General features: G+C 40.5%; 2 protein-coding genes across 4 annotated transcripts; one reads left to right on the plus strand and one right to left on the minus strand.

Moving 5' to 3' along the window:
• Positions 1 to 2,927: 2,927 nt before the first annotated feature.
• DUS2 (dihydrouridine synthase 2) lies at positions 2,928 to 19,773 on the minus strand. 3 transcript variants are annotated; one of them, XM_057364615.1, is made up of 16 exons: positions 19,709 to 19,773; positions 19,246 to 19,385; positions 18,337 to 18,382; positions 17,467 to 17,558; positions 16,494 to 16,537; positions 15,765 to 15,825; positions 14,592 to 14,639; positions 13,932 to 13,997; positions 12,232 to 12,302; positions 11,713 to 11,799; positions 11,434 to 11,602; positions 10,300 to 10,421; positions 8,570 to 8,713; positions 7,924 to 8,011; positions 7,231 to 7,304; positions 2,928 to 6,043 (listed from the first exon to the last, which is right to left on the minus strand). In XM_057364615.1, exons 2-16 carry the CDS (start codon positions 19,366 to 19,368, stop codon positions 5,806 to 5,808), a joined length of 1,473 nt encoding a protein of 490 aa, XP_057220598.1. In that variant the 5' UTR covers positions 19,369 to 19,385; positions 19,709 to 19,773; the 3' UTR covers positions 2,928 to 5,805. The 3 variants fall into 3 exon arrangements, with proteins under 3 accessions (XP_057220598.1, XP_057220600.1, XP_057220599.1); XM_057364617.1 differs by lacking the exon at positions 19,709 to 19,773 and adding an exon at positions 19,522 to 19,680; XM_057364616.1 differs by lacking the exon at positions 19,709 to 19,773 and having other exon boundaries at positions 19,246 to 19,514.
• Positions 19,399 to 22,279, plus strand: DDX28 (DEAD-box helicase 28). Its single transcript, XM_057364614.1, is given in 3 exon segments — positions 19,399 to 19,437; positions 19,439 to 19,512; positions 19,514 to 22,279. Coding segments are annotated over 3 exon segments (1,983 nt in total). The 5' UTR covers positions 19,399 to 19,413; the 3' UTR covers positions 21,399 to 22,279.
• The last annotated feature ends 581 nt before the right edge of the window (positions 22,280 to 22,860 follow it).

Genomic DNA, 22,860 nt, shown 5'->3' on the forward strand with positions numbered 1-22,860 from the left:
GTCAATACCTGCTGTAAGAGCTGAATCCCAAATTCTTTTTAGTTCACCCAGGGATGCAAGAAAGGCTTGCAATGGAAATTCAGGGATTAACAAGGTGACTATTTATGTTCAGATAAAAAGACTGGTCAGCTTGACATGCCTACTCTAAATACTGAAGTGGAAGGAAAGAAAGGTGTTTACAAAAGCTAACTTTAGCTTAGTGAGGCTGAGAAAACAACTGAGCAGAAACTATTCTAAATTACCATTTGAAAACYCTCTTCCCAACCCACACAGACCTGAGTGAAGAGTAACATCAATATGCTAAGATTAGCTTTTGTCACTATCCCAAAATTTGCTAAAAAGTTGCAGACAGCTTCTTCTCTAAGGGCTGAGTTGTATTTAGAAAAAATCAGTTTAAGTCACAGTCCTAGAACATCCAATAAAAATTCCTAATGCAAGAAGGAATACAATTAGCTGCTTTCAGTGAGTCTGCACTGTCAGTACAATGACAGTGTGCACAGGGGGTTCTAAAGAACAGGGGAAGTGAGAGGAGGGAGCTGTGTGGGTGCAATGTTCTATCYGACCAGGTGATCCGGTGAATACACAGCCTGGGCTGAGAGGAAAACAGTAAGTACAATGGCAGTCAGGCAGTGATAGGTGAAAATGCAAGCTGTTTTTTAACAGGATGAGGTTAGCTCTTCCTTTCATGAAATATGACAACCTTTTCTGTAAAATCTTCTCTAAATTGATTTTTTTTCAATTAAGTATGAAGAAAATAACAAAGTGTGGGTGGATCAAATCTGTTTGTCTTCAGTGTGTTTCTCTACAAAGTTGAATGGAAACTCTTTCCTCCATCCCACTCTGAGCTGTGTTTGCTTCTGTGGCATAARGCATCACTTTAAAAAAATGTGCTGCGCTACACATTTTGTCTCTAACAAAGAATGGAGAATCCTACTACAGACCCACAAGAGTTTAAATACYAAATATGAACACAAGGAAAAGGGTAAATACTGAATCCATGGGTAAATGCTGTACCAGTACTACTGTAGAGAAAGACAGCAGTGACTAGTTTTATTTTTTTTTCTCTCTCTAACCCTTCACCCAGCATTGCTGCCATTATGGGATATGCACACTCTCAGGTCATGCTGCACTGTCATGCATGGTATCAGTGAGCAAACTACCACTGATTTTACAGTCTCCATTGCAACACCCGGCATGCTGATAAAAGTTAATGGGAGAGAAGGTAATTTATTAAATAGCTATTAATCCAGCATTCATAATGCAGGATYTCTATAGCCTACAGGCTATAAACTTTCTAAGAACTACAACAGTTTTCCATGTTCAGGCACAGCAAAATATGAAAGCTGCTATTAGGTGTAATAAGAGAATGTCACAGGGCAGCATGACAGCAAACTATAATTACCGTGCCACTGGTGTGACAGGTAGGCATCATGGTCTAACTGTACAGTGATTTACTGCCTGAGTCCTGCAGTCTCAATATTGCACCTCTGTGGAGTCATATCATTCTAATGCCCTTGTGAACACTCCACCTTCCATTCCCTTCCACCTACACATCTGAACACACAATGTTCAATTAACTTCTAAAAAAAACCCTTACAAACACCCCCTTTGTATGCCATACAGAGAAAATAAATGCACACTTCTGCTTAAGTGAAACTGCCCTATATTGTTTTTAACAGTGTTCASATCTCATGGGTTTTGTGGCTCCGATAGGTACCTCTACCCACACATATTTACTTGTGTTGTCTGGTGTCCAGGATTTGGCTCTATTTCAGCACAAAACAAAACAATGGTTTCAGCTTTCAAACTTTTCGTTGCCTGGGATTTCGTATGAGTATGTAACTGGAACTGATACACAGATGGCCAGAAAGTTTGCTTTAAATTTTATAGCATTCAGGAAGCTAATAAAACAGTATATGACAAAGAAAAATATGAAACAAACAAAAAACCAAAACAGCCAGCACTTTTCCTGCCTGAAAAATTTAAAGAAAACTGCGGTAGTCCATTTCTTAAGTAAATAAGCATACACTGAATCAAATCAAATCAGGTAAGTCACTGAGAAGSTTCCCAATGAAGTTCAATTAGAGCCTGATTTTTTTAAACTCAAAAAGGCAATCTTTTCCAACAYTTGAGATTAGAAAAGATAAAAATGTACTAGCTTTAGTTAAATATCTTTATAACACTCACTTTTCTTTGACCACRATGAAGGAAGCCACTTTAACAGTTTCTGTTTAAGAAGTTTAACACAAAGGCCCATGACCAGCTGCTGACAATCCATGCTAACACCTATGCACAGGCAGTGGCAAGTGCAAAAGCAGGCACAGCAGCCTAACACTGCTTAGAGAAGTTTGCAAATCAACAAAAAACTGTGTTAGAAAAAGAAACATGTTTATACAGTTTTAAACCAGCTAAAAAGTAGGTTGAAGATCTGTATTCAAATCCAGTTCTGTCAGCTCTATGCAGTAAAATAGTAATAAAAAAAAATCCATGTTCACAACTATACATGGATTATATCCACTTCTGTTCCAATCACTAAACAATAATTTTTGAAGGCAGTTGAACAGGAATTTTTCACGTCAAGCACAAGGAGAAACTGAAGCATTAACAAATGTATGGAGTTTTTAAAGGGAAATTAAGTTGAAGTGGGGAAAGTATCAGATTTGTACTACAGAGCTCTGTAAATTCTCACAAGAGGATATCTCTCAGACAATAATTTTCTAAAAACAGAAAACAGAGACTCTCCCACCATGCCAGGGCAAGGGAAAAGTATTTATTTGTTTAAGTAACAGATATTTAACAGCTGATTCACATTAGCTCCTACAACACAGTTTAATTTGGGAGCTAAGTGAACACCACAAGTGAAGTACACTTTTAAGCCTCCTCTCACAAAGCCCACAAAACTGAGGTTTTCCTTGGAAAATGGGTGTCTGAACCAGACTCCCCTGGGGCTCAGCAGAGCTCTTTAACTGACCCAGGCAACTGTTTTTTAACAATACATGATGCACCCCCTCCTCACCAAAGGCTGGCTTTTCATGTTTAGCTTTTAATGTTTTTCATCAGCTTTGTCATCAGCACCTCTGACTCAAAGCCTCAAACATCAGCCTCTTGCACTGTGGTACAGATGGAACTTACGCCTTACAGGCCATCTCATCACTTCTTGCCTCAGAGTCCAAACATAAGCAGGCTCTTGTTTAATAAGGCAACAGCTCTCATTATGTTGAGCTCCTAATTTTGAGTAAAGAATGGCAGTGAAATGCTTTTGTGAATGAAGACTGCTTTCCAGCTAACACCTGTCTGGGACCTCTCGCATCTTGCCAGTTGACGTGTTTGAAAAGCATGTTCTTCTGTGATTCATAATGGGTAAGTGAAAACCAAACCAAAACCAAAACCATCCCACCTCCCCCTCCTTCCCCAGCAACCCAAGGCATGCTTATTCTTTGAATTGGAGAGCAGCTGAGCTGACATGTGGCTCACTTGCCAGTTTCTGAAATTGCAGTGCTGGGGAACTCTAGGATTTTGATATTCAAACTCTGTATTTGTACCGCCAACATTTAACCTCACATTCCAGGGCGGGGTTGGGCTCAGAGCCCGGGACATTCCAAAAAGCATTCCAGCCAGCAAGGCCCTGGAGGTAGACCCACAGTGAGTGCATCCACACTAAAGGCTGGTAAAAATATCTCTGCATTTCCATTCAGGCTTGTAGCAAGCAGAACACAGGGAGGACAAGTTACAGATCTCCCTGTACCCATGGACCACATTTGGGCAGGTATCATTACAGATACCCTCTGCAGCATCACTATCAAGTAAAAAAAAATACAAGTGTGTTTTTGTTGGCTGACTGTACCCCTGGGACAAAAAACCCTCCAGTTGTTTCACAGAGTTCCATAGGATTAATAGTGAAACGTTTTCACTAAGCAAATACTTAAAATAGAGCATAGCTTTCATCAGTATGGCCYAAGTATCATGTTCATACCATATTAAAATTAAAACAAAGAAAAAACAATTCTGAAAAGTGAGGCTAAATATCCTCCAACCCAACTGTGGAGTCAATYGCCACTCTATGCAAGAATGCAGAAGAGCAATAGCTGGATTCTTAAATACTGCAGAAGTTAGCATATTTTTCTGAAAACCCTTAAAAAATCTGCCACCTTCTGTTTCTCGAAGGTATAGCAGGGAAGAGAAGCACAGGAGAAACTCAAGAGTAACCAGTGTAGTTTGCTCTTTAAAGTAATGCAAATGGAATGATTTCTAGGAGGAAAGCACTGGTCACTGAAGTAATTACTTTAATACCAGTCCTGAGAAGGGAACATACATGAAAAATACAATTACCCTATCTGTAGGACTGGTTAGGACGAATTGAATCATCAAAGTAGGGTAAGTTGTCACACATTAGCTGTAACAGAGTTATGAGGTATGAAAGTATGTACCAGAAAGTCATTAAATCATAACATTTAGACATTCACACACACATATGTACAAYTGCAAGTTTTCTTYGGTTCTTTCTGAAACTGATCAAAGGTGTCAAATGTTACACTTTCTAGCCATTTCCCAGAATTACAGCCCTTCTATATTTAGCATTAAAAGCTCRTTCCATCAGAATGACTCCTCACTCTGATTTTCACAGGCTCTCTTTGGCCTATCCACAAGTACAGCACAGACAAGCCCATTAATGTGTACAACTGGTGCAGAGAGCTAAGAGGGCTAAGTGCAACATTGGCAGCCACCTAATAATTTCAGGAAGGATTTGAATATTTGCACATCTTAGAAAAGAAAAACATGCCCCCCAACTTTTAGCACCCCTTTGATTTAATATACACACCTGGCAAACAAGTGTTAACTTAGTATTTGTTTCATTATAACAAASTATGCAGCCAGTATTAGCCAACCCTCTCCATCAACCAAGCCAAGGCACATATTCAGTAATAAAACAGGAGTAGTAAAGCACCTCCAGGCTGGTACTCATGCAACTTTGTTAAGGTATCCACCTTCAACTACAGGTCCATGTGAATTTCTGACAGCATCCTGCAGAAATCTGGAAATCCAGATTCCCATTATTGCAAGTATTCTACTTGTAGAAATTTACACGGACTTTCAAGTTCAAAAGGRAAAAACAGCTCAAAGTGGCTTCATTCAACAGAGTCATTGCTACCAAGSTTGGCTTCAATTCTCGAAAGACACAACTGTTAATACCAAAGACCAGGAMAGGATGGTTAACTCTACTGCCATATTTTTGAAGGGTAAAATGTAGTAGAAATTATCACAGAAGAATGCCATTTTAACCCTGTCTTAGAATTTTAAGTCCTTCTCTCTGCAAAAAACTTTTTCTTGATATGAGTGGTGTAAACAAGGCTTGCAAGACATGCACAAAACTCAGCTGACACAATCATATCTACTTAGCTATTAATATTTTTCTACATTAATTTTCCTAATTAACTACACAGTTCCATAAGGAATTCCTCTGCTTGTGGATTATTAATGTATCTCTTACCAGCACATTGTAGGCTTCATAGAAACAATAAACAAGTAATGAAAACAATGACAAAATTGCTYTGAAAATACTTGATATTTTAAAAAAATTTATTATTTGGGATTATCTTCTCCATGTTCTTTAAAATCAAGTTCCCAATAATCATCTGAAAGGCACCATAGGGACAGTGAGTGGTGAACAGTAAACATCTCAGTGGCATTTTTCACAACTGGGAAATTTATCTGTCTCTGAGAGAATCCAAATGAAATGTGAAYAGCAAGATATACAAATAGGAGCTCATTCATAGCTGCATAGGCATGAAACCTCTCATTTCCATGCTACCGTGGCATCTTAGGCACATTCATGTCAGAAGTTTCTTCAATAAAATTAGCCTTTTTATGGGAAGGCTCAGCAAGTTCTTCTCCGTGGTCTCTGTTAATCAAGCGCTCCTGCTCGTCCCTCTTGCGTTTGTTAATCAGGTGATTTTCCCCCTCACAGAGCTTTCCCTCTGGGACACCCAAGGTTCTCAGGCAGACAATAGCTGCAGCCTGTTCTGCTAGTTTCTTGGACTTGTCCCTGAAGAGCAAGCAGACAGAGCACAGGTAAAAGTAAAAACTGAAGTCTCTACATTGCCAAGAGACAATTTCCTGTCTCTGATGCAACTTCATGAAACACGCAGCATTTGTAGTCACCTCACAGCAGAAGAACAAAAYAGGCCAGTTCAAGAAATTAATTCARTCTTGCTAGGTGTCAAGTGGTTTATGCATCACTCCTGATGCAACATTCCTAGAAAATCTGTCTCTATTAGGTCTTGTTCCGAAAAAATTCTTCATTTCAAAGGGACAGAGTCAATGTGTGTTTGGCCCAAGTGGTTGCTATCCTCAGAAAGTAACTTTTACAAATCTGATCACTAAACAAAACTAAGTTATGAAGGATCACTTTCTTGAAAGAGAATCAGGCTTAAATATACTCTCTGGCAGGTGTACAAGTTCATTGATGCTGACAAAAGCAGGAGCTGCTCCATAAAATTAAAAATTCTGTCATTTCTGAGAGAGACTGCACATCACACATTTGTGGAAGTCAGTATTTGAAAACATTGTCTTCTCAAAATTTCATACCAGCTAAGCATAACTTCCTGAAGTCTCTGAACAGGAAGGCTGCAAAACAGTTGTGTGCACTTGTCCTGTTTAAAATATTCAATGCTGAGCTCTAGCTTTGCAGTTAAATCAAGATCACCTTAGGTGCAAATGCCTCAAGTCAACTCCTGTATTAATAGATGATTGTATAAAATACCATCATGAAACTTTAGAGCAGCYCTGGGTGTAGCTGCCAATTAACTGTGATCTCCAAGAACTCAGTGCACTCCCCTGTGCTTCACTGTATATAGACACTTCGTCCTGACTCCTTATTGGGATTGGAGCTGCTGTAGAGGCTGAAGACATAACCTCCTCCAGCAYCCCCCTCTGCCTCCCTTGGCTTCTTTCTGAACTCACCACATACAGATTGGAACTGGGTCACCTATTTGCTCCCCTTCCAATACAACTTGTGGACTAACACAAAGTGAATTAAAATCTGTGACTGTTTACTTGATCATGCCAATGCTGACTTCCTCTTGTCACATTCAATTCTCAGAAATTTTTAATCCTTTCTCCCTCCTTTATCAAAGTCAACTGGAATAAACTGGAATACCCTTCTAATGCAAGATTTTAAGCTACATTTCAAAAACAAAAATACAGCTGAAAAACCCATTAAGGATGGCTTACCACAGAGTTGAACGGTATTTTTGCTCAGCTACTGTCACTACTGAASAGAATAATCTATCCAGTGGTCTTTGAACCTGTAGAATAAAAAGAATTAAAAGAGAAGGAGCTGTCAAAAATCAGCCATGTAATCTACAGAAAAAAAATGACATCATCAATATTCCTCGACAGGTATAATGCAACAAGAATAACAATGCAACTTCAAAATTCCTGTAATTCAGACCACAAATGCAACCATACATATTTAACATAAAAAAAATAATTGTCCAAGCTGCAAATATTTTTCCTTCTCCAAAAAAAAAAAGTCCCCATCTAACCAAACAGGTGCTCCTGCACCATACAGCTCCTATTCATAACAGTGTGCAACAACAGAGAAAACATTCCAAGATTTAATTCTTCACTTCACAGAAGTAGTAAAAGAAAGTCAGTCATGGGCTCCTATTTAATGACCAAGAAGTTAAAACAACTTTCACACATGAATCAAAAGCAGACTGAAGGTCTGACTTTSAATTTTTTATTTTCTAATAAAATAAGCTGCTATTTTCATACCTATGTGTATTACCATTTCTGCAGCTGCTTTCTGAAAGAGCTATGCCAGACTGGGAAGCAGAATTTCTCACTACCTTGAGTCCTAAAATACTTAATTTCATATACAAGGCAGAGGAAGAGGTCTGAAAGGGTTTTTCATTGACTCACAGTTTCATAAACAGGTTGAGGATGCTTTTCTTTCCTACACCATTCCAGAAGATACATTTTTGGAGTGATCTGTGGWGGATATTCTCGCCTAGACAGAAAAATTTGTGGTAAACAACTGTGCAAAAGCTCTATTTTAAAACAGACAGTGCTGCTTGCTGTATTAGTTCTACCAGCTACTTGAGGTTTAATTTTACAGCTCAAATGATGACAAAGATGCTTGTTCCTGATTAGATAACTTACGTAATAGGTCTGACAAATCATCTAAAATAAAATCTAAACTWTTCTATTAATTCTTCCCAAACACTCACACCCTGCAGTRATATAGYTAGARAAAAGATACTTACTTTTTATATRAAAATTATTATGTTTTAGTCAAGTTTCACTAAAAATAACTGAGCTCTATATCTTGATAATATATTTTTCTACATGCAGTCTCAGGAAGCCTAGAACTAAAGAATATCTTACAACATCCAAATGGCACAGGAAGAGTGGTGATTATGCAATGATGTTTACTTACTGCTTCATAAGAATTCACTCAGTAAGTGCTGTTTTGCAAATCATTTCCCAGAAGCTGTTAGGACACTGTAAGYCTCACAGTTACTATTCAGAGATGCAAGACAGCGAAAAACTTGATTTGCATGCTTACTTGTCAAATCTAACAGCCATTTTTATTACATCTGGRTCTTCTATTTGGTCATCTTCATCTTGTGTCTTGGTTTCTAAAGATGTTTTCTTTGCTTCAAAAATAGCTGTTGTTTCTTCATAGAAGTCACCCATTTCAAAGGCTTCACTATTCAAACAGAACTCCTTTGTATTAGAGATCAGTTCACAAATTTTTGTATCACATTATGATAATCTAAGCCTAGAAATCAATTGTGTTTAGAGTATATGTCAGAGTACAGAGAATTAAGTGGAATGGTGGATATATTCTGCACAGTGGCATATTGTTCCTCTTTCAATTCTTACCAGACATTGTGGAGCTACAAATAGAAAAAGAATGTTCTGATTTCCAGCACTACATATGAAATTTGTAGCCTGAAAGTCCAGGCAGAATCAGTCAGAAATACAAGTCCTATAATGTTCAAGTTATTAGCTCATTTAATAACTTGCAGTTGGATGAATCAGAGACAAAACATCTCCAAGTGACTCTGGTGCACCAACTCCACAAGGGCAATACGAGCAAGAAGTAGGAAACAGATTCTTCTTCTAATTGTAGTGATTAAAAATACTATAAGTAATAAATACTATAGCATCCAAACTGCTCAAAATCTCAGWTTTTCTGACTTCAGAGTATTATTCACAAGCCCAAAGAAAGAGAGAGAGCAATCAGAATTTTAGTCAAAGGCAGAAGTCTCAAGCCCTTTTAAATTTCAGACCCATGGCAGGCTGAATCTACTTTGRAAAACTGAGACTGTTGATTCTCTGCCGATGATAATGGAAATCAAACTTGCAGCATAAGAAAAATTTTACTTTCTGTTATAAGGATTCTGGTTGATATGGGACTGTTCAAAGACATCTCCAATGCTCCAAGTAAAAAAGCAATGAAGCTGAACAGTGCTCACTTATGCTTCTAAGGGAAGGCAATGTATTATGTACTGCTATGCAAATGTTTTGTGGGAAGAGCAGCAGGCTGTTCTCTTGCATTCAGCACTGAGGTTGTAGCTCAAATGGCTGTGACCATCCTCACCACCAGGAGACAGCAGAATTATGCATCGTTTTTGTCTGAAGATAAACTGGTGCATTTAAAAAAACCGAATGTTCTTCAGTTATCTGGACATGAAACAGCTTTTCAGAACAGGGGTTAAAAGACCGAGTTTGCTGATAGAAAGCAGTTTCATAAACAAGTGGCTCTCTCTGTCCCCCTCTCCTTCACGCACATTGCTTTAGCCTATTTTGAAGTTGGTATTGCATCAAATAKTAAAAAAAAAAWGTTTGGTTTTGGAAGCCCCTAAAGAATTGTCAGGCGTAGCATATCAAGCCTCAAGTTTTACACTAGATCTCTATCCAATGTTTATGTGTATGAACTGTGACATCTCTAATTACCCATTCYGCATGGGCTAAGGCTTAATTCAAGTTGCAAAAGATCGTTCGAGTTTCTATACTATATCTTTTTTCCTAAGCTCAAAATCTATAAGCTGTGGCTATACTAAAACATGTTAAATTCTTTAAATTCCTTAAGTGAAAAGTAACTTTCAAAGTTTAAATGTTGTTCATGGATTCCACTGCTTCTTTAAGAATAATAAAGGCTAGCTCCTTTTGTATTTTAAATACAAATGCAACTTCTTCTGATGGTGTGAAATGCCAGGCAATGCTAGATGGAGAAGTGGTGTGCAAGTTTGACAGAGTACAATTCCTCTTTCTGAAATCCATGCTTACCAGATCTCCTGTGTGGACTGTGCAGCATGCAGCTTCTTACCCTGAGTAGTTTCCAACTGTTCTCTTAACATCTGACACAAGCAGTATTTTGTGTTGGTGTAGTGATTATCATATCTCACTGCCTGGTGGAATRAGACAAAAGTAATTAAAAACACACCAAACAAATTTATCTTATATGCACCACGCACAGTTCCTTGATGACTTTCAAAATCATTTTTGAAAGGCAAACTACAGTGCGGTAGCCTCAATAACATATTCAACACTAACCATGAGTGTGACTACAATCTGATTATTAGCCTCAATAACATATTCAACAGTAACCATGAGTGTGACTACAATCTGATTATTTTGGCATGACTTCACAAACTAACGTTCATAAACTGACTCACATACTTCTGAAGAAAGAGTTCACCAGTTTACATCATAGACTAGTAATGCACTGATATTTTAGTAAGCAACTGTTAAYAGCAAGATCAAATTAGGAAAAAAATTTTTTGAATTGATGACATGATCAAAGTTACAGATTTATGACTATATCCTATGATGTCATTAAAATTGTGGTTTTTTGAATAATGGATAAAACTTTATATATTAGATGACTCAGCTAATGCATCAACAGTACTAAAACACAGCATTACTTTATTGGCAAATCACYGTTTGTGCTTCCCTGCTGTGAATACTTCTTTGACAGTATTTGTGAAAAACAATTAATTTCTAAAGCTGAATCTAGGAGCAAGTGAGTATTTAATATTCCTTCATTTTTCTGTTAAATATGGTATATTCAATATTGTGTACCATATATAATACTTTATCCAATTTGTACAACTGACTTTGAAAGAGATGGATGACATATTTTTATATTTCTGGACATTTTAGATAGCCTTATAAATCTCATAAATGCTCCCAAGAAACTAAGGCTAAAAAGCACTAATATAGATTTCTGAACATTTTTTTCTGAACAAAATCACAYAGAGAAAGCAGTGGTTGACTGCGAGACTCATGTCATGTGCACGATGTTAAAATATCCCCAGAACTGAGCCTTTGAAATGAAGAGACGTTAAAATACTGCAGCAACATTTGGATTAACAATTCTGAAGAATGTTAATTACAAGTAAGAGCTTTAAAAAAACATACATATTTGATGTAATCTTGCATAACATCCTTCAAGGGGCAAAACCCCTCTTTTCTGAAGATAGAGGGGTTCCACATGGCAGCACGAGCAATCATGACTGATGAGGCAGCTGTTGCTTTCTGGAAGGTCCCAATATCTGCATATTCTTTGATGAAGTCATGAGATCCTCCACTAAAAATTAACAAAACTACTGTAATTAATCGTGCTTCCTTTTCCTGCGCTTGCAAATCTGAAATAAGGTAYAGGCATCAGATCATAACGAGCTATTTAGCCCAACTTACTTTGCTATTACTGGAATGGAGATGGCTTCAGATATGGCCTTGATCACATCACAGTGGACAGGGTGCTGAGGCCTCTCCTCCTTCTTCCTTTCCAACAAACAAAAAAAAAGGCAAGACCAAAGATTTCCTGTGGAATTTATAGATTTCTAAATTGCAGCAGACATGACACAAGGATTATTGGGATATACTTGTTTCTACTGATTTATTTTACGTATTTGATTTTTTAGAGACAAAGTATGCAAGATTATTTTAATTTTATTTGGTCTTTGAAAAAAAATACTTAGGAAAAGAGCAGCAAGCAGTTCCATTCCCTATTTAGAGGCTTGATTTCCTAGAACACCAATTCAGTTAACAGTTGAAATCAGAACCATCTATTACATTTAGACTATGGAGTATACTTATACCAGTCATATCATACTGTGCTCCATTCATTAACAAACTAAAAAACTCTAAATCTTTCTTGCCTAAAATTAACAAACTAAAAAAACTCTAAGTCTTTCTCGCCTAGAATCAACTTACCTTCCATGGACTGCAATGGCAGCAATGCCAGTTTTTTCTATTCTCTTCACCAGATTCACAGTATCCTCAACCTGAGACATAAGACAGACTGACATGATTTTAATTCAAAGCAAAAGGAATAACTATCATGTGACCATGAGATTTCTGTGCTTCATCAATAAAGCCCAATATGTATAGCCATTTAATATATACTTCAATTACAGAACTACATACTATGGGAAAAATAAGAATCCATTTTCAATGCTTCCTTGAAACTAYAGACTGCAAACTTTCTCAAACCAGGTAACATAATACTGAGTAGCAGGAGAATATTTTCCAACAGGTTTTCAGACTGTCAATTGAAAATGATTGAAACATTTGATTAGCAAGCCCTCTCTAATGAYTACTCTGTAAATTGTAATTAAAATGCTTCAGAGGATGCCTTCTGAAATCAACAGCATGCAATCACACAACTATAAATATTCCTGTCAGATATGTCTTAAAAATGTTAAACAGCATCTAAAAAACTCTAAAGATTTTCATATATGACCAGTGAATCAAAAGGCCCAGTAGGAAAAAGGAGAAGCTCTCAGTATATCTTCAAAGAGGTAAGATGCTCTCAAAAGGCAGAAATAAAATTGATGGACTGCTGCATCAGCCTGCCTTATGTAGCTTTAGGGAAAGGGAGAATGAGAAAAAGGTAAGACAAATCTTTTTCTTAAAAGCTAGAGAAATGTCTGTGGCTCATCCCAAACATAGCAGATTCAGTCTGAAAACTGCAACATGTCCCAGCTGGCAGGGACACAGAGACAGAAGCTCACCTGCTGYTCTGATGGATGACATGCAAAAACAGCTTGAAACAAAAAGAAAGAGGCTCTAGAATAGTTGTAGAAAATGAAAAGGAGAGGTGCCAATTCTCTGATTTAATACTKTAGTACTTCAGAACCAAAATGATCTTAGACTGGGTTCCTGATTCTTTTCACACAAGCTTCATTTGTTTATCACACATAAATGACTTCTGAACAAAGCTGGCTCAGGTACAATTCATTCATCTACTGAAATATCTATTTAGGTCATATGCAATCATAGCGTCTAGGCAGGTAATTAAACACACAGTTGCAAAATAATCAGTTTTAAAAGATTATTTAAAATCATCTCTTGGAGGTTTAAAAATAATGTAGAGAATTCATCTGCAAAAAAAGAAAAAGCAATAAGGAAGCTAGACCAGCTGTAAAAAAAGTCTGGAAAAAGATCCTGAAAAAGACAGAAGCTGTAACTTCATTGGCTGTTCTAAATGCAAGAACAGCAGAATGGTTTGGARGAAAAATTAGTCTGAAAGAACAGAAAACAATCACCTATTGGSCACCCCACATGAAAAACAGGAATTAACAGCATCTACTGGCTGCTTGAGTGGTGGTGTCCTACACCCTTTYGTACCTCTGTGACAAAAATGACTTAAGTTAAGAAATTTAAAGGATAAAAGCCTCTGTGTCCTTGCATATCATGGACTCTGACAAGCCCACAGTTACAATCCCTGAGCAACTGCAGGTCAGATAACCCTTCAGGCTGGGGCAGCATCCCGAACAGAAATTGTAATTCCAAGTGCTATTTCACTGCAACAGGTACACAATGACAATATTCTAGAACACTTTATATTCTAACTGATAGTAAGTCAGAGAAATAACAACTGAGCACTTCAGCACAATGATTTATGTTCTTACTGAGGGCAAAATGCGGATTTTGCAGGTTACWGGTTTACAAATTCCTTTCACAAGGGTGGTCAATATCTGGGAAAAGAAAACAARGACAAAAACCTGATCACAACAGTGACATTACTAGAACTCTCCTTCTTTCGCTCTTGAAAATAAATTAGAGTAATGTAACAGTGTTAACTATTCTCTATAAAGAATCTTGCATGGTAGACAGACACATGCAATCTGTAACTGAATATATAATTTAATCCAGTAGACACACAAACCAGTTTTGGATACAACATCGTTACTTTCACTTTTTTTTCATTTCAACTGGATTTTTACAGAGCAATTAACTGCTGATGGAGTTCCAACAYTGATTTTAATAAGGTGACCAGTAAACACTGGTAATTCTAAATTACATACATAGACATGTAAAACTTGCAAATACAGCACCACACTGGAAGTTTTTAAACTGAAAAGAAAAAAGGTAGCAATTTTATAGTCCAGACAATGACAAGAAGAACTAAATCAGGAATATTTACCTATAACCTTAATTCTAGTGTTCTAAACTGAGTATTCCACCCTAGTTATTACAAATTTRTCATTATGCAACTCATTCCTGCTTTCAGTAGAGCACAGTGCACAATTCTTTCCAAGGCAGCTTAAACCCCACCAGGTGATACTTACAGACTCTATTTTGTCAGGATCAGACAGCAGGGCTGCTCCCATACCTCCCTGGMAAAACAGACAGAAGCTGTTATGCACTAGGCAAACAGATTTTTCTACTCAATTATTTTGCCTAATAGCAGACCACAAAAAAGCACAATGTTATATTAAGCAAAAAATGGCAAAATYTAAAATACAGGAGCATTAGTGAATACTTTGGTGAAACATTTCCTAGAACTGTATCAGAATAATTAAGCAGTAATTCAGGGCATAAACTTGCTCTCATTACTTGATGGAGTGGACAGGATTCCAAAAAGCTATTTTTAGCAAATATAGTCATCCAGTTTCTCCTCGTTAAGTGACAGCTGAACAGATTTATTGTTTTAACCTAAACCACCATGTTTGAGAGGTCTTTATTGTCAGTAGTTTCTGTCTACACCCTACAATTAAAAAAATGAAAGTAAGACAAATTAAGCGCCTGTATGGAACAGAAATAATGAACACCTAACATAATTATGAACAATTTAATATTTTAGCTGTTCTTCCTGTACCATTTCATCTGCACACATAGACACACTGGCCAACAACTGTTTTGTACAAGCTAACTTTTTTGACCCAGGACTATTGTTGGAGGATAACATTCACCAGCAGGTGAACTTTTGATCTTTCACCCTCGTACAAGGTGTATATTTTGGTGTTTTATTCTCAGTTATGGTTTTGTGGAGCATTTGACATCAAAATGGAATGCCATGGTCCAATTTTGTGATCCTTTATCTCTACACCGAGTGGCTTAACAGTCCTAACAACCAGTTTGAACGCTTTGTTTTAGCCACAGATACAGGACTAATTTAGAACTGCATGTGCTTTACAATAAAAACAACAACARCAACAAAAGTTTTAACTGACCCAKTGYCCTTCCACTTAAAACTGACAAATAATTGAATTCAGCATTGTGACTGTTTACTTGCTCAAATGACAAATWTTAGATGATCATAGGCTKTTMKAAMAGCCTATGATATTTTRCTGTATTAAGGCCATGACACTTTTRACAGTYTTCTGTTTATTACAGAAAATTAAATTMCATTTTTCTCTGCATCAAAATTTCACTGCTTGAATTTGAAAACCAGACCATGTATTCCACACTCAATACCTCCAATGAAAAGCCTCATTTAAGWGTAATCAAAATCCACTTGCCTTAGTAGAATACTCTTTTGGGCATCCCATGTTGATATCAATACCAGCCACATCACTCTCTCTGAAAGAGAAACAAAATATTAAAATATTTTTTAGTCTGTTAGAACAAGAATCAAGCAATAGGTATTTTTCCAGGTAATTTGTTCCATCATCATTAAGGCTTAAATGAGAACTTAAGGTAAAGTTCATTTGAACTTCTGAATGTTTATCTTCTCACTYATTTAAATATATAAATATTAACGATGGTCTGAAGATCACTCTGTCCAAAGATTTCAACAACCAGGGCTGTGCAGAAGCTGCAAATACCATATATGCCCTATAAAGTATATCCACCACTAATTTCACCACTATCACTACATCAAATCCAATGGAAGCTTCCATCTAATTAAATGGAGGCTTAAAAACACCTTTTTGAGAACCACTTTTAATTTCTGCTCAGTACAATATTAGAGCCTTCAAACCACAAACAGTAAGAGACATTTTCAGATGTACTGGTCTTGCAGCWGTGCAATACCCAGMGAAATTCATATTAGAGAGATCAAGRACATAYTTGCACTAGCAAAAAGTCATCAATCCCAGCACAGAATTTATGCAGCTGAACTTCTTCTGGTTCTATCAAGAGCTACCTTGATTCTCTTAATCACAAAAAACTGTCGTCGACAAGAATGCTTCCGTACAAAAATCCCAAACAAATCCATGGTGGAAAGGAGGTGAGAGAAAATGACTTACACAAGCTTAGCTACTGCCAGGGCTCTTTCAGCATCTGCTGAACCCTGTTGGTAAAAGAAGAGGATTTAGAATTACGAAATATCATCAAATTAATAAGAAAAATCATGCTTAGTTGCACATGTGCACAACTTTATTTGCTCTGAAGATTTCGTATAGACAGAGATGTGCTCAGAGGCACTGGATAGTTAAAATRTTTAGCTAAAGCATGTACTAGAGTCAGCCACTGAAAGATAAAMGTTTATACAGAAAGGGATCCAAAGAGGTCTGTCTGCCCTCTTTACCTACACCACCATCAAATGTTCTTAGCCCCTCAGCAACAGATACCTACTTTAACATTCATAAGAAGCTCCCCTAATAACAATTTTACAGCCTCTACAAGCAATCTATTTCAGGGCTGCATTACCACTGACAAAGGTCTTTTCAGTATCTAATGCAGGCCACACGCTCTCCCTTCCTCCAAGCCCCATCCTCTCTTGTCCTACACAAAGTGGTCTCTAAGAGCAAATTGCTGTATTTTTCTCTCCAGCCTTTARTCCATTTGTGTAATGCTAATGAACACATTAATCTTCTCTTATCTATACTAAATTTCTTTCAGTCTTTGCAGTGAGACTGTTTACAGGACAGTGGAAAACTTCCAACACGTGATCAGATATCAGCACAATTTATTTTCGGCATCTGTAAATTCAGAAATACATCTAAGATGCCTATTACAAAAACAAGCTGCTGTCAGCACAGAATTCACCTTAATCACCTGTGCTGAAAACAGCTGTAAAGAGAGCTTACAATGTAGCATCTTGTACTTTCAATGGCTTTGAAATTCTGCAACACATTCGGTGTGAAACTTTACCTCCACYTGAAGCAGCAAGAAACTGACAGTCTGCAATACAAAGAGCTGCTTTAGGCTGACACCAACGTGTTACCAGCACTACCTCGTTCAACTACGAGATTGTTAGAAGAGTAWCTGTTTTTTTACCATTTGGAAGACAACACGGTGCCTCTCCCTTTCACAGGTTCTGAAAACAACTCTTTCATTAGGTGCAACAAAGTCCACTGTTTCAAGTACTTCTGTATGAAATGAGAGACAGAACAGACAAAAATTCTACACAGATGTAAAAATTAAAAAAGTCATATGACTATGTAATTTATATATAATTGAAATGCTAKCAAAGCCGTCCACAAACAGCAGAGCTAATGGCTCTGTATGTCCTCRTGGGTCATTTCTTGCACACTGCTATCTCCCTCCCACAGTGCTCCCTAATAACCCCACAGCCTTTGCCATGAACATCAGCACCAGAACAAGTCCAATGATGAGTCAGCCAGAAGGAACAGTACTATTTTTGGGAAGGGGCAGGAGGAGAGAGGAGATTTGTAGTGAACGTCMGTTTTCCCACTGTTTCTATGCCACTCAGGCAGGGCCAGGTCTCAAAGATACCTTTTTAAGAACTTGCAGAGACAATCCTGTTAGGCCAAGTACAGCCCATGGACCTCAAGTTAATAAATGAATGATAAACAGGGAGATCTYGTATGTGTTGCTTCCTTACTGCAGTAGACTAAAAGGTGTGTATATTATCATGTCACAAAAAACTAACGTTTAAAAAGATTTATGACTGGAAACTGTCTTTACTGCAGTCCAAACTGAAAATGTGAAACTTTGTAGCAACAGACAGGTCTAAGGCAGCACTTCAAAAGCTTACTGTAAGTCCCTAGATACAATTCAGTGAGATTATATGTACTGATACATCAGTATAATCACTATAAACATGCTTCAGAGAAATAATTACCTTTCYTCTTAACTAGAAAAGAGACTGCTTACAGGGATTATCAAAAGAAATGCCATACTTACCATTTATAACCCTCTTACACTGCAGCATCTTTATGTCTATCAGCTCCTGAGAAGAAAGGATAAAAAATCTCAGTGAGTTGAATTGTTTCAGCCAGTCAGCTGTACACAGTTGTCCATTTTATTAAATAATCATCTAGAGAGATCAAYTTCTCTGAACARTCTGTTCCAGTACCTCAGCACCCTCTGGGTAAAGAACTTTTTACTAACACCTAATCTAAAGCTCTCCGCTTTTTAGTTTAAAACTCTTCTCCCTTGTCCTGTCACTATCTGTCCTTGTAAAAAGTTGTTCTCCCTCTTTTTTAAAATYCCCTTTAAGTACTGGAAGGGCTCAATGAGCTCTCCTCAGTGCCTTCTCCAGGAAGAACAATCCCAAYTTTCTTAGCCTGTGTTTGTAACAGAGGTGTTCCAACACTCTGATCATCACTATGGCCTCCTCTGGATCCACTGTAACACGTTCACATCTTTCTTGTACWGAGGACCCAGACCACAATTTTAGCCAGCTTTAAAAGAAGGTAAGAAACAAGSACAGCAGTCCTGTGAGTAGAAATACATGGGGAGCAGAATTAACCAGATGAGACACAAGGTCAGTCTTCAAAGTTCCTTCAAAGTACTGACCCCACTGAAAAAAATACAAAAGAAAAATACTACTACCACCACTGCCCCAACCACACATAAAAGTACAAGTTGAGGAAATTGTTACATGTAAATTACTTGAAGTCACTGAACAGCCTTAAAATATGGATCTGCCATAAGTTGAGAACTGCTCAGAGAAATGCCTTAAGACATAGAGATTTTTCTTCCCTCRTTTTTAATGCAAAATGATGTGTAAAAAGAACAGGTTATATATTTGTACTTTTCTTAATAATAATGTAATCAGATAAAACGGCCTGATGCGCTCATTCTCCATACCTCACAGTACACGATATCGGCACCATAGTCCAGAGCAAGCAGACGCATCGGTAGCGTTCCCACTCGCACCATTGGAGCCAGGATCTTCTTTCCTCTAAAACACAGCGGCGTGTTCACCGTCATTCCTGTTGCCGTACCACCTGAAAAAGAAAGCCCAGGGGGACTGCCATGGAGTGTCATTTCCTACCTGGAACACAGATGTGTCCTTTGCCGGGAAGGGACGGTGGGTGCCCCTCCGGCTGTGACAGGGCTCGCCCGGCAGCGGGGCTGGCTCACCCAGCCGTGAGGGAGCCCAGGGGGATGCTCCCCGCCACACGGGCTCTGCCCTGAGGGAKGGGCGCCGGGCCGGCCCTGCCGAGCCCCTCAGGCCGCGTCAATCCCGCGGGCGCKGCGCGGGAACAGCTCTCGGCCGGCAGCGGAGAAAAGAGAACGAGAAAGGACCGGCAGCACCCGCCGCACTCACCCCTCGCGTGGCTGTGCCGTGGCTCCGCGGGGCGGGGAGAACCGGGGCCAGCGCCTCTTTCAGGCGTCATCGGGCAGCGCCGCCGCCCCACGTGGGAGCCGCGATGGCGCTGGGCCGGGCGCGGCCGGTGCTCGCCCTCCCGCTGCTGGTGCCGCGGCGGCCGGCGGGCAGCGGGACAGCGGCGGCGGGGAGCCCGCAGCCCCCCGGGGCCGTGGTGCGCGTCCCCTGGGCCCTGCGGCAGCGCCTGCAGCGGGGCGCGCAGCGCCGGCGGCGCGGGCAGGGGGAGGCGGCGGCGCCGCGCCCCGGGAAGCTGCTGCTGCGGAGCCGGCGGCCGGAGCTGAGCCAGCCCCGCTGGCAGACGGTGGGGCGCTGGGAACGACCGCCGCTGGTGTCGGCGGGCTGGAAGCACAGGAAGGCGTACGGGGATTACTTCCAGCTMGAGCCCTCGCAGGAGGCGGCTCCCGCCCTGCAGGTGCCGCCGGCTGAGGCGCGACAGGGCCCGACCTTCGCCGAGCTGGGGCTGCAGCCGGCGCTGCTGGCCGGCCTGGAGCGGCTCTCCATCGACCGGCCCACGGCCGTGCAGCGCCTCGCCATCCCCGCGCTGCGCCGCGGCCGCAGTGCCCTGTGCGCCGCCGAGACGGGCAGCGGGAAGACTCTGGCGTACCTGCTGCCGCTGCTGGAGCGGCTGCTCGGCAGCCCCGAGGCGGCGGAGGAGGCGGCGGGGCCGGCGGCGCCCCGCGGGCTGGTGGTGCTGCCGTCTCGGGAGCTGGCGGCGCAGGTGCGCGGCCTGACGGGCGGCGGGGCCGCGGGCGGGCTGCGGAGGCAGCTGCGGGCACCTCCGCCGGGCCTCGCCGTGCTGCTGGGCACCCCCGGCGCGCTGCGGGAGGCGCTGCGGCGGCGCTTCCTGGCCCTGGAGAGGCTGCGCTGGATGGTGCTGGACGAGGCGGACTCGCTGATGGACGAGTCCTTCACGGGGCTGCTGGAGGAGATCCTGGCACACGCGCCCCTGGCCGCCGGCGCTCCCGGGCCGGTCGGTCCCGACGAGGAAAGGACGCAGGTGGTGGTGGTCGGAGCCACCTTCCCCGCGGGGCTCAGCGAGACGCTGGCGAAGTTCACKGACGTGGGCCGGTTTGTCACCCTCAGTACCCAAAGCCTGCACCGCCTCCCGCCTCACGTCCAGCAGAAGTTTGTTCGTCTCAAAGGCCAGGACAAGCTGCCTGAGCTGCTRCAGCTGCTCAAGGAGCGCCCATCATCTGCTGGGGCTGTTCTCATCTTCTGCAACAGTGCCAGCACTGTCAACTGGTTGGGCTATATCCTGGACGACCACAAAATCAAGCACCTGAGGCTGCAGGGACAGATGTCRGCCGCTGCTAGAGCTGGCATCTTTGCCTCTTTCCAGAAAGGTGAGGTGCCCGTCCTGGTCTGCACTGACCTTGCCTCTCGGGGGCTGGACACCAGCAGTGTGCAGCTGGTGGTCAACTATGACTTCCCAGACACCCTGCAGGACTACCTGCACCGCGCAGGGAGAGTTGGCCGCGTTGGGAGCAAGGAGCCTGGAGCTGTGCTTAGTTTTGTCACCCATCGGTGGGATGTGGACCTGGTACGGAAAATAGAGACKGCAGCCCGGAAAAGGACAGGTCTCCCAGGAATGGACTCCTCCATTAATAAATCTGCACCTAAAGGAGGTTGATTCGGGTTTCCAGGCAGTCCCTGGTACAGGCTTACCTTGAAGTCATTAWGGCACAACAAATGAGCTGCTGTGTGTAAGGCTAAGTGAAAGAATAGAGAGTTGAGTTTCGGAGCCAGGTGATCAGGTGAACTTTGTKCACTGTTCTGGAAGCTGCAGTAGTCATTTCCATGGCCATCACAACATGTGGCTTTCCCAAAGGAAACTAGTAAGTGAGTTACAGGATGCTCTTGGAGAACACTGAGGAATTATATAATCAGTTGGTTTGGTTTACTTATTTTGAGACTTAATAATTTAAATTTAAATCAAAATGAAAGTATGCCTGTAAGATACACAGCTCTGTTGCATTTCATTGCTGCCCACCACCATCAGCTAATATTGGTTATTAAAACTTAGGGTGGCAGGAAGAAAACCCTGATACACCTTTGTCCGGTTACAGATACAAGCAGAAAGACTAAAGATCAAATGATACTTGGTTTACCTGTGATGTAGCAGTTAATTCAGAGAATTCTAGACCTGTGAAGTTCAGTGGGATGAGAAGGCACAGTAATGCTTGAGGCTCTTTCAGGGCCTTAATTTGTTACTTTATGGTTACCTTTCACTGAGAAATGGAATCTTGCTCCTTCATGCTGTATTAAATAAAATTTTAAAAGCTCCTGCATACTTTTTCTGCGTACTTTAGTGTCATACCCAGTTTCTGACCCCAAACCCCAACCTCAACACACCAAAAGATGACTTCTGTTAAATGAAAAATGTATGTTGACTCAGAGGTTGTAGTGACTCTCAAGTAACAGAGTGAGTGCAGGATTTCTTTTGAAAGTTGTGCCATTGTCCTATTCTGCTTCAAACCAAGAGAATTGAAGTGARGCTGAGGTTATTTCAAATCTAGCTGCTAGTTAGTAATCCATGGTAAATAATTGCACAAATAAGCATTTTAGTTCTGATTTCTGTTGCAGTGAATACCACAATCTTTTCTTTTAGTGGCTGTTTTTCCCAGCTATCTACTTAGGGCTGTGCTATCACCTGGAATATAGAAATAGTAGATTTCTAMATTATGGTAAATGAGAAGATCACAGCATTGGATCTAAATCGTTGGTTTCTGAGGAAGTAATGCACTAAAGCTACTCTTTGCTCTGAGATTAAAAGCTAAAGAAAGAGGAAACTTGCACAGATGAGCACCTGAAGATCAGGCCAGTGGGGGTCAATATGACCTTGTTTTATTGTACACATGTCCTCTGTTGATACTGCACAGTTGGGGGGCTCTTAAAAGAAGTTACAAACTGCAGTAAAATTATTTAATACAGAGGCTACTAAGTTTTAGAAATACAGTGGAGGAGTGATCCATTTGGAGACTGGAAACCTGTTTATTGCATGGACAGCAATTAATTTGTTGTTTCCTGTAACTCACATTTTTACAGTCTATGAACGGGACAGTCTGGATTGTGGCACACAGAAATACCAAATT

Source organism: Malurus melanocephalus, unplaced genomic scaffold (assembly GCF_030028575.1).
Source record: "Malurus melanocephalus ecotype Western Australia unplaced genomic scaffold, MMel_1.1 scaffold_40, whole genome shotgun sequence".
In the NCBI taxonomy this organism is placed as follows: domain Eukaryota; kingdom Metazoa; phylum Chordata; class Aves; order Passeriformes; family Maluridae; genus Malurus; species Malurus melanocephalus.